This window comes from Ochotona princeps, chromosome X, assembly GCF_030435755.1.
Source record: "Ochotona princeps isolate mOchPri1 chromosome X, mOchPri1.hap1, whole genome shotgun sequence".
NCBI classification, from domain to species: domain Eukaryota; kingdom Metazoa; phylum Chordata; class Mammalia; order Lagomorpha; family Ochotonidae; genus Ochotona; species Ochotona princeps.
The window spans coordinates 106,431,606-106,442,713 of NC_080865.1; the positions used below are offsets into that span (position 1 = coordinate 106,431,606).

Genomic DNA, 11,108 nt, shown 5'->3' on the forward strand with positions numbered 1-11,108 from the left:
GCCTCCCTATGCAGAGGTAGTACATTTCCTTTCAACAGCTTTCCTCCATGCTGCCGGGGAGGCCGGAGACAGGTGGCAGCTGAGCCAGACTAGATAACTGTGCGGTGGGATGGCAGGCAAAGCATGCAAGTTTCAACAGCATTGTGGCCTCTCATCCTTAGCCAGCCCCTCCCTGCCAAAGGAAGAAACATTCCCCGGGCTGCCTTGTCCTCCCAAGCCCATTCCCAAGGTCAACGCCTGGGAGGTTGCCAGACCCTCCCAGGCACTGCAACACTTGCAGTAGCTGACGGCAGACGTGCCCTTGTTGGCTTGGAGTCCCAGCTTCCCTCTAACGTACACCTTCGGAGGCAAGTCCTTCACGTGCATGGGACACCTGACTGTTGCCTGGCACAGCCTGGGCTGTACGGGGCATCTGGGGAACGGGCACCTATCTGAGCTGGCAGGCAATGGCTGCTGAACTGACATCAGCCATTGTTTCCCAAAGCTGTGTGCTCAGTGCTTCTCTGTCTCCTTCAGCTCATATGGGGGTTAACCCTGCATTGTCGCACAGCCTTGTCTGAAGACTGACAGGTACTGCTGCTGTCAGCACACAATTGCACCGGCCCCAGGGGAGGAGCAGACTTAGAGGCCCGGGCAAACACAGACCCTGGCGCGATGGCTCACTGACTAATCCTCCCCCTTCAAGCACGAGCATCCCATATAGGCGCCGGTTCATGTCTAGGCAGCTCCACTTCCCATCCAGCTCCCTGCTTGTGGCCTGGGAAAGCAGTCGAGGACGGCCCACAGCCTTGGGACCCTGCACCTGCGTGGGAGACCCGGAAGAGCTCCTGGCTTCAGGTCGGCTCAGCTCCAGCCCTTGCGGCCATTTGGGTAGTGTGGCAGTGCATGGGAAGTGTGCCTGTGCTTTCTATAAATCTGCTTTTCCAACAAGAAAAGAATAATAATAAAGCTGGTAAACGTGAGGAGGAGGGTGCACATCGTCGTGAGGATTTGCACAGGGTAGATGCAGTGAAGCGTTGTTGTGGGAACCGGAAAGAGAGGCCATTGATGTGCTGCCTCCCCTCCAGGAACAGGTACTCGGAGTGCAGGTTGATGGGCGTCGGGCTATTCTTAGCTCACTGCCACACCGGCACTCACTATCCACACAGCAGGAGAAGCGCTGTACCCCTCCGGCAAGCTCGCATCCTGCCTGCAAAGCCGCGGCGGCGGCCCAGGACTCGCAGCGGAGGACGGCGGACGTGCCGAAGCGCTGGGCGTGTTTGAGGAAGGCGGCCTCTGCCGGGCGCCGTGGGAACCTCCATCAGCTCCCGCCAATCCGCGCCGGGGCGCGGCCAAGGTAGCACGCATGCGCGCCTGCCCTCCGCCGACAGACCAATCGGAGCCTGGGAGCGTAGCTCCCGCGGCCTGCGAAGCGCTGGAGACTGACGACGGGCGCGAGGGGCGGGACTGGTCCTTGCCCTGCGAACTACACAAAGGGAAGTGCGCGCAGTGAGCCAATGAGCGCCAAGCGTCCTCCGAGCCGCGGCTGTGCACAGGTGCACCGTAGCGGCCCGCCCCGCCCCTGGCCGGAGCCGACCACTCGTCAGGAACCAACGTAAGAGAAAGTTGGGGTCTGGAAGCGGGACAACCTTGTGGCTGCTGCTGTGCAAGGGCCTCCAGGGTGGTCAGAGTCCGGGAGGTAGGCAGAGAACCTGGTGCAGAGCCCCTGGCGACGGGGGAGTGCTGCCCTTAGCAACAGTGTCTCCTACACAGCATGCCCACAAGAAGAGGCTGCACAAGGCACACGGTGGGCAACAAGCTCCTCCTAGCTGAGTAGCTTGTCTGCCAGTCTAACTGCACTAAGGGTCCAGATGAGGGCTCAGGTCCAAGAGGGAAGGCAGGGCAGCGATGCCAGAGGCTGCCTGCCAGCTGTGTACCTCTGGCAAGCGCCAGCCTCAGCTAGCTGAGTACAGCCAGCACACTCCCAGGAGGAGCAGGGTTTGGAGCAGGCTGCAAACCCCTGGCTGTCAGCACAGCCCGGAGCATTCCCAGCACGAGGGCCTCCTTGCCCGGGCCAAAGCCGTCACACTAGGCAGTCACACTGGCACAGTCCTGCCACTTCTGCCATCCTAGTTGGACACGGCGACCTGCTCACAGCACTGGAGGGGGTCATGAGCCTCCAAACATGCTCACACCCCCTCACGCATTCTCAGGCAGGCGCGCGTACACACACACACACACACACACACTCCCCAAGAGCACAGGCTGAGGTTTATTGGGAGGGCTCGTGGGGCGAGGCCAGGCGGGGGGCAGCTTAGGAAGCTGAGTCGGAGGCCTCGGAGCTGTCCCTGACGTCCGTGCTCTCTGTGGCCTCACTGGCCTCGCTGAGCTCCTTGCTGTCCCCGCCACTGTCATCAGCAGGCAGCCCTTCTCCTCGGCGCAGGCCTCGCCAGGGGCAGCGAGCGCGTTGCCTCTGTTCTCAATGGCCCCCAGCACCACGTGTCTGCCTTTCTCCTTCAGCTCCAGGTGTCTCCGCAGCTGCCAGGCAGAGCACAGGGGGAGGACAGACGGCCTTAGCTCCGGGCAGTGGAGGAACAAAGCCAGCCTGGCCCCACGGCAAGAACCAGACCTGGTAGGGCACATAGCCCCTGGCTAGGCTCTGCCTCCCCAACAGACACATGACACCAGGCAAGGTCCCAAGGAGGAGTCACCATCAGGACAGTCAACATTCCATACTTAGGTGGTCCCGCCTGCTGTCCTGCACACTTGACAATATGACGAACGACTGAAGTGTGGCCAGGACTTGCAGCAACAGACACGGGGCAGAAACCCAAAGCTGCTCACTTTCCCCAGCAGCCTGGCTCACCTCCTCAGCCATGTGCGTGAGGTCTCGCTTCATCGCGTACGCATCTTCCCCGTCCGCGTAGTACTTGGGCTCTACCTCACTGATCCTGGGGGGGGGGGGGGGACACGGAGCAGGCTGCAAACCCCGGGCTCAGCTCCTGCCCTGCGGATGCTACTGAAGGGCCTCCGGAAGGAAGCCAGGCCAGGGCAGCGCAGCCGGGCCACCCGCAGCAGCACCTCCCTTTGCCACCCCGTACCCCCGCCTGCCCCAGCCAGCTGTGCCTGTCTGGCGTGCTCACCCACGAGGCCTGCACCTCCCCTGGGTGGCCGGGCTGCCGGCAGGTGCACTACTTACTGGAAGTTGAGGGTGTTGGAGTAGAGGTGCAGCGCAGCACGGTTGCTGTGGGGAATACATGCTGCTCAGAGCACAGCCCGTGTCCCCCAGCCCTCGGGCACCCAAGCCCAGGACTGCCCCTATGCGGGAGTCCTCACCACCACACACACCTTTTCCTGACATGCAGGGAGACGTATTTGGCGTTGAAGTTCTCGATCATGGCTCGTGATGCCTGGTCCATAAGCTTCTGGGCCAGGCCGAGGCGCCGGTGGGAGCGTTTCACAGCCTGATGGGCCAAGGAGAGCAGGGCATGGGACCAAACAGCTACTCCCACTAACCCCAAAGCCTGGGTGATCAGGGGCACTACGCACCAGCGAGGTGATATGTCCGTGCGGCACGTCGTCCGGGTCCTCTTCCCTGGCGGAGAGAGGGGACCGGCTGGAGAGCAGGCTGCTGCTGGGAGCTACTCCTGCACCACACACTCCTCGGGGAGGACTGGTCCCCAGTGCCTCCAGACCCAGACAGGCCGCGGCGCACTGTCCCCTACTGCCTGCCACCGCAAGGGCCACAGCCTGCACCTGGCATGCACTGTGTCCTCAGGCAGCCCCGGATGCGCTTGGCTTTTAGAGGGGTGGCCTGGGGGCGGGGTGCACTTGGAGCAACTTCCCAGCGAGAACCCCAGTCAGTGAAAGGGCACAGTTACTAATTTTGTATGTCAGGGGTTCACTTGTAACAAGAGGAGCCAAGAAACAATTGCACAGTGCCAGGTCTCAGGCCAGGGAGCAGGGGAAGGAGTTGTGCCTGGCCCGCCTCCTGCAGCTGGGAACTTGCAATTGTACTGAGAGGAGAAAGCATTGCCCACAGCAAGAAGAGCAGGTGCAGACACGCGCCAAGCAGCCCCTCTCCCCCACAAGCAGCCTTCTTTCTGCCTTCCGCCTGTGTGACTTACATTTTGGCCAGAACATAACCCACAATCTTCCCATTCTCGTCCTCAGCAATATAAGAGAGCTGGGAAAGCAGAGAAAATGGAGGTCACGAGCCCACGCCAGGCGCCCCAGCCCCGCCAGCTCCGGGCCTGCAGGCGGCCAGGCGGGGCCGCGGCCGGGGAGCAGGTGCCCAGCCCTCCGTGGCGCCCGCGCACCTGCGGCCAGGACAGGCCGTGGTAGAAGTAGTACTTCATCTGGTAGTTCTCGGGCAGGCAGAGCAGGTTGCAGTGCTGCATGTTCATCAGGTCCTCCGGCTGCAAGGCAAGAGAGCGCTCGGTCCCGGGGCGAGAGCCGCCGGCGCGGGAGCCTGCTCCCCGACTGCCCACCTCCTCGTCCCCCACCTCCGCCCCCCAGGCTGGGCAGGAACGTTAAGTCCCGCACCGTGCACAACGCCTGGCCCAGGGCCGCCGTACAAATCCAGCAAGGAGCGGGAGCGCCCGGAGGCACCAGGAAACTAGGCAGTAGAGTCCCGACATCAGCCAAGAGGGGGTCTGCGCCTCCTTCATCGCCCCCGCCTTCAGCGGACTACTCTTCGGGCTGCTTCACTCTCACACCTTTGCCGGCCCCCCCGGGAGCATGCGCACGCGGCCAGCTCCGCGTCACGGCCCCTCACCCTCGCATTGCGGATGTTCATAACGGCAGAGAGGCTTTCACGTCCAAGAGGGTCAAAAAGGTGCAGTCAGTTGCCACCGCGCTCCGAATCGACGGCGGGCCTGTCGCGGGCTGCGGGGACCAAGGTTGGGAGTGCAGCCGGGCTCTCGCGGGGTGGCGGCGGAAGAGGCGACGCGCGCCGGCCTGCCACCGGCCGGAAGTGCGCAGCCGCCGGACCCTCCTTCCTGGGCGCTCGGCCAATGCGCGAGGTGCCCCAGCGCGCGGGGTGGGCCTGTGCGTGGGGCGGGCTTGCGCGCCGAGAGCCAATACGCGGATCTGGTCAGCGTGCGGGGCGGGCCTGGGCGCCGCCGGAGCTAGGGCGCTAGGGATCGGGAATTGCCTTTGCTGCCCGGCCGCCGCCCCACAACCCCGAAGCCCACAGAGGCGCGTAGACGAGCGGGTGGGGCAGGCTCAGTTTTATTGCGCTCCTTGGCGGCCAGGGACAGCGGGCGTGGGGAGGGCATCGGCTGCGGTGCGGCTCAGCAGGGCCTCCAGCATCTCCTCGCACAGGGCTAGGCACCGCGGCGCGTGGAAGCAGCCTGCATGGAGAAGGAGGGTGGACGGATGGGGAGCGCCGAGGGCGAAGCGTGTGCCGCGAGGTCCTACAGCCCGCTCAGCCCCTCACTCACCTTTGAAAGGACCGCCCTTGATAGTAAGAGCTACCTTTCCCTCTTGGTTCAGGTAGCCAAACCATTCTCCGTACTGGGGATCACGAAACTGGAATAAAGATGGTGAGAGCGAACGGCCCTAGCACCGGCCCAGGGTGCATGGAGCGCTCAGCAAGGCCACTGCAGCACGTCGGAATTGGTGCTCTGTGCGGTATACACTGCACTGAATTCGCTGGAGTGTAAGTATACTACGTTGCAAGTCACACCGAGAGAAACAAGGAACCCTGCTGGCGAGCCCCTGCTGGCCTGTGAAGGGCAGGGGTCATTGCGCACGTCCAGGAGGAGAGCTGACGTCGTCCTTGTTCACTAAACGCATCTGGTCTTTGTTCCGCCCCTGCCAGATACCCCACTGTCCTGCTGCTCTGGGGACCAAATCAGAGCGCCAGTCCAATTGAATGTGGTGCTCTGGGCCCTGGCAAGGTAGCAAAAGATGACTAAAGTCCTTGGGTCCCTGCCATCCTTGCAGGAAGTTGGGACGCAGTTCCCAAGTTCCCAGCCCCAGCCTAGGCCAGACCTGGCTGCTGAGGGACCCAGCAGATGTTACAGCCTTTTTTCCTCTCTGGCCATCACTGTGCTTTACAAATAAATGAAGAAATCAACTGTTTTAAAAAATGTCTTCCCTCGCGTTGCATTTCACAGAGTCAGACCAACGGGGCTGCAGGTACAGTTGCTGCTGGGAAGTAGGGACAAGCATGTGTGCTGTTCCGAGATGACTGTCCACGAGACAGCACACCAAGAAATCTGGGAATCCTTTGGGGTGGCCAGGAAGCTGCAGGATGCTGATTCTTTGTTCACAGTCCTCACGGAAGATGGCATGTCCCTGCTGGCTTCCCAGGCCATGCCCCGCAAAACATACTCTTTCCAGCTCCCAGCATGGGGCCTCAGCAAGGGCACCCCAAGCTTGCCCTCTCCCCTCCCTCATAACTGTCTCTTGCCTCCTCCTTTGCCGACCTCCCTCCCCCTGCACTTCACCTCTGTGCACCAAACTTCCTCTACCTCCTGCTCCTAGCTGCGTGGCCCGGATGGCTCCCACTGACACCTGTGGCTCTGGCAGCTTCGGCCCCTTCTCTTGCCCACGCTGACTGCCCTTCACTCTTCTCCCCTGCCACTCAGCTTTGCACTCAGAGGCTCAGGTGGGTGATAGCTCCCCTAGCGGCAAACTCTCTTCTGTCCAGTTATTTTCCGCGGTCCCATCCATGTTTGTTTACATCTGCCACAGTGTCCCCACCCCAGGGGCTATTTGTTAACTAAACAGACTCCACTGGGGGGGGCCTCCGGGAGCTCTGAGACCAGCACCTGCCCCTCCTCCCTCACCCACTGGGAGGCAGCACCAACCTGGCGGAAGGTGTACTCTGCCACCTGGCAAAAGATGCGTAGCAAGGCAGGGTCACCGCTGTCCCTGTAGCCCATGAGGAAGGCGATCATAGCTTCACTGTGTGGCCACCAGAGCTTCATGGACCACTCCAGCTGAGAAGGCCATACGCATAGGCACCTGAGAACCTCGGCAAGCCACTTCCTGCAACTTCCCAGCCCCTGAGGTGTGTCCTCATACCTGCGTGGGGCACAGGTGGTCGGCATCCTGGAAGTAGAAGAGTCCTCCATGTTCGGGGTCCCACCCGGAGCGGAAGGGCAGCCAAAGGAACTTGTCGATCACATAGGCTCGAAGGTTGGGGTCCCCTTTCCTGGCAGCATGACACAGCAGAAACCAGCCTGCCTCCAGTGCGTGACCTGGTGGTAGATGGGGCTCGGGGGTGGGCTGCCTGAGCCTGCTTCTTCGGCACACACAGTCCAAGGCTTAGGGCTCCACTCCAGCTCCCCGGACCGCTCTGAGACTCACCTGGGTTCTGGTGTCTGCCCAGGCAGCCCTGAAGCTCCTTGCCATCCTCCGACACATGTTCCAGAACAGCCTGCCCATCCCTCTGCAGGCAGACAGCAGAAGGTACTCCTGCTGGAGCCCTTCGCCACCAGCCAGAATAATCCATCCTCCCAGATGCCTCCCGCCATCCTTCCATCCGTCTGTTGGAGCAAGCCAGGCGGCTTTCCAGCTCCCAGGATTCGCCTTGGGGTTCTGGCAGCCTCCCTCCCTGCAGCCCAGGGCCCCAGCACTGCCAGCTCTCTGGGCCTGCCTGTACCCTGCTTGTGCTGCCTGGGGCCCTGAAGCTTCCCTAGGGGCCCAGCCTCTGCCCATGCCTGCCTGATAGCAGGGCACCCTTGGAGGGTGAGCACTCGCTCTCGACCTCACCTGGACATGCTGCAGGATCCTGTGGGCGCACCAGTCCCCCAGCTCTGCATATTTCCCTGCCATCTCCTCGTCTGCCTCCCCGAGCTGCTCCACCAGGCTGAGCACCATCATGGGCACTGCCATGGACTCGGCCGCTGGCGTCCCTGGGAGCTGGGGCCGGCCCAGCCCGGATGGGTCCTCCCGCACCCAGCGGACGATCTGATCCATCATCTGCACAGCCTCACTCTGCAGGAGGCAGGGGAGGACGAGGGGCGTCCTGGCTGAGGCTGCAGCCTGCTTGCACCCTGGGTTCCCAAGGGCTTGGTCCTGGGTGTCCTGTGCTGTGCTTCAAGGACTCCTTGACGCAGGGGGCAACTCTGGGCCTGGCTCCACTGCTTGGAGGGGCAGGCAGCCCCTGGACAGTGAGGTTGGGCTGTGACAGCACAAGGAGGAGGGACAGGGCATGGAGGGGTTGCTGCCCACAGCCGCTGTGCAGGGGTGGGGGTTTCCAGAGGTAAAGAACAGTTGGATGGGAGAGGGAAGGTGAGGCACGCAGGACTAGGGCAGGGGACCTGCATTCCAGGTGGTGACGGCAGTGCAGGCAGAGCCCCAGGGTGACCCTGAGCCTGTCAACCGCACCTGGTAACGTGCTTCGCCTGTCACCCTCCAGAGCTCGTTCATGGCCATAGTGTAGAAACACTCGCTGAAGATGGTCCGCTGCACCTTGACCGGGCGGCCATCTCGAGTGAGCACAAAGGCGCACTTCTTGGCAGGAGGTGCCACCCGAGCGTAATGCAGCAGAAACTCACCACCTGGGGGTTGGGAGGTGGGGTGCTGAGAGCCACTGCCCCGGTCCCCATCCCGGCCCCCCAGCACACGTAGCTTTTCCACTTTCCCGGCTCCTGGCTCACAGGATACACGAAAGAAGCTCCAAGGAAGACAGCAAAGGAAGGTGGCACCTGCTTTGGCAGAGTCCAGAAGTGAGGAGCAGCGGAAGCGCTTGAACTTGCGGTATAGGTGACAATACATCCACACCTGTGGGGTCAACAGAAAAGGGATTTGGGTGTTGGTGCCGTGGCTAGGGTGACGGTAGGGGTTTTGGGCTGGGAATGTGTACTAAGGCAGGCATACCGTTACCTGTCTGCCCTGCAGCCACACGTACTTGAGGTCATCGTATACCTGCCCATCACGCCCAAGGCATGTGAAGAAGCCCCTGTGGGATGGGCCACACATGGTGAAGGGGCTTGGTCTACTTCCCCCCCCGACACCCAGGGGACCTTGAGGGTGGCAGGGCTAGGCCACAGCGCACCCGTACTCGTAGTCATGCGAGTGCTGCATCCAGAAGGCCACCACGCGGTCCAGCTCTTGCCCCACGCGCTCCTTCCATGCCTGCAGAATGCCCCGCTCCTGCTCCATGTCCTGCTGGGAACTCGTGTGGGTTCACAAGGGCCCCAGAGGAACTGCTTTCCAGCCCTCAGGGATCGTTCCACTCCCTATGCCCCCCACCCCCGCTGCTCAGTGCCATGCCTCTGACCCCACCGTCCCTGGGGACACTCCAGGACAGTACCTCCTTGCCATAAGCCCCACCACCTGCCTGTTGCACTTGGAGACCCCTGCTCATCCCTCCCTGTCCTCCGGGAAGCCAAACCGAACTGGCCTCAGCCCCGTGACTGCCACTCAGCTGATCAAGCAACGCCCCACCCACCCCCTGCTCCTCAGAGTTCCGCAAGACTCAGGGGCGGAGCTTGGAGGCTCTGTCCCACGCACAGCCCAGCCAAGACCCTCCAGCAGCCAAATCCTCCTTGGGCACACGATGGCGTCTATGAGACACCCTCAGCTCCACACTGACTGCCAGGGGAGCAGGTCAGGACACTTTGGGACCCTGGGGGTGGTACAGAGGGTGGTCTGGGCAAGGCAGTGGCGGGGGTGGGGGGGGCGGAGACAAAGGACAGGAAATCACTGGAAGCACCGGAATAGGCAGGCCCTCCTGATCTGTGACCTCACAAGGCAGGCTGATATACTCTGATGAATTTGTTTCTCAGCAACGCTGAGTAAGCCCAGGGAGACCACTGGAGCCAACTTGTCCACGCAGGGCGGCAATGCCTCTGGGAAGGTTGGGTGTCTGCCATACAGGTGTCTGCTCTGTTTTTTTGTCAAGCTGTGTTTTTTTCTTGTGAATTTGTTTTTGGAAAGGCAGATTTACAGAGAGGAGAGTCAGAACCATCTTCTGTCCACTGGTTCTCTCCCAAAATGGCCAGAGATGAACCACTCTGAAGCCAGGAGCCAGGAGCATCTCCAAGGTCTCCCACGCGGGTACAGGGTCCCAAGGCTCTGGGCCGTCCTCCACTCATTCCCAGGTCACAGGCAGGGAGCTGGATGGGAAGTAGAGTAGCTGGGACACAAACTGGCCCTCCTATGGGATCCCAGTGCATGCAAGGGGAGGATTAACTAATTGAGCCGTGTATCAGGCCCCACAGCATGCTTCTGTGCGCCTGCCCTCCCCGTGCATGCATCCCGAGCTCTGCCAGGTATTAGTGTGGCCCACAGGCTGCCCTGAGGAAGGGAGGCCAGTGGCTGGCAAGCCAATGAGAGAAACAGTGTGCTTTAACACACTTTACCCACTCCCCTACCCCCATTCTGGGACAGCCCTACAGGGACCCTTCACCCCAGCTGTCCTCCGAGCTCCTGCTCTGCCAGGAAGCAAACCATGGCTCTTGCAGTTGAGGTGGGCAAGCGAGCCTGGGGGTGGGGTGTGTGGTGCCGACCCCACAACGAAGCCGCATGGCCCCATGAAGTATTGTCTGGACAGGGTGGACAGCCCCAGGCCTCTGCCTGCTATCTGCAGGTGGTGAGGGCACACAAGGCTGCCCGGAGGTGTAAAGTGGGCCTGCACTGGGAAAGGACAGGCAAGAGGTGTCTTGGAGACACCAACGCCCTCCTCAGGCAGGCCTCTCTCGTCCTTTCCCTCCACGGCCACGCCCTCCCACGCAACAGGAGCTGTACTCGGTCTACCACGGCTTTCCTGCAGGAGGGAACAGGCTGAGTTGGCATCCCCGACACGGACAGGGCCATACTGCTCAAGGCCTCCTAAGCTCGCTGGGGATCTGCCAAGCCCTTCCTGCCCTAGTCCAGTCCTGGTGGGGCAGGGAAGCACAGGTGGCCTGACTGGCAAATGAACACACACCAGGCCTGCCCTGCAAGGCAGCGGAGGCTGGATCCATAGGCCATGGCAGGAGGCCTCTGCTGCGTGGGTTTCCATTCATGAGAGTCCCCAACACAATGAGACACCAGATGGTTATTCAAAAAGTCTTTTAATTGTTCAAAATAGCACAAAACGACATCGCACTATGGTAAATATTGAGTCACAGGGGTTACTCTACAATAGATGAACAAGGTACTGGTCTCAAACGAGAGAAATCAAAGGG

At 61.6% G+C, this 11,108-nt stretch overlaps 2 protein-coding genes across 5 annotated transcripts; both read right to left on the reverse strand.

The window, feature by feature from the left end:
* Positions 1-2,228: 2,228 nt before the first annotated feature.
* NAA10 (N-alpha-acetyltransferase 10, NatA catalytic subunit) lies at positions 2,229-4,880 on the reverse strand. The gene is given in 9 exon segments (XM_004598853.2): positions 2,229-2,403; positions 2,406-2,517; positions 2,846-2,930; positions 3,179-3,223; positions 3,328-3,443; positions 3,529-3,574; positions 4,107-4,165; positions 4,299-4,397; positions 4,757-4,880. Coding segments are annotated over 9 exon segments (693 nt in total). The 5' UTR covers positions 4,778-4,880; the 3' UTR covers positions 2,229-2,293.
* Positions 4,881-5,195: 315 nt separating this feature from the next.
* On the reverse strand, positions 5,196-9,357 carry RENBP (renin binding protein). 4 transcript variants are annotated; one of them, XM_058658370.1, is made up of 11 exons: positions 9,251-9,357; positions 8,993-9,102; positions 8,821-8,896; positions 8,643-8,718; positions 8,323-8,495; positions 7,705-7,929; positions 7,300-7,381; positions 7,015-7,190; positions 6,798-6,929; positions 5,424-5,511; positions 5,196-5,333 (listed from the first exon to the last, which is right to left on the reverse strand). In XM_058658370.1, the coding sequence occupies exons 1-11, from the start codon at positions 9,302-9,304 to the stop codon at positions 5,212-5,214; spliced, it is 1,314 nt and encodes a 437-aa protein (XP_058514353.1). In that variant the 5' UTR covers positions 9,305-9,357; the 3' UTR covers positions 5,196-5,211. The 4 variants fall into 4 exon arrangements, with proteins under 4 accessions (XP_058514353.1, XP_058514355.1, XP_058514354.1 ...); XM_058658372.1 differs by lacking the exon at positions 7,705-7,929; XM_058658371.1 differs by lacking the exon at positions 5,424-5,511.
* Between the last annotated feature and the right edge of the window lie 1,751 nt (positions 9,358-11,108).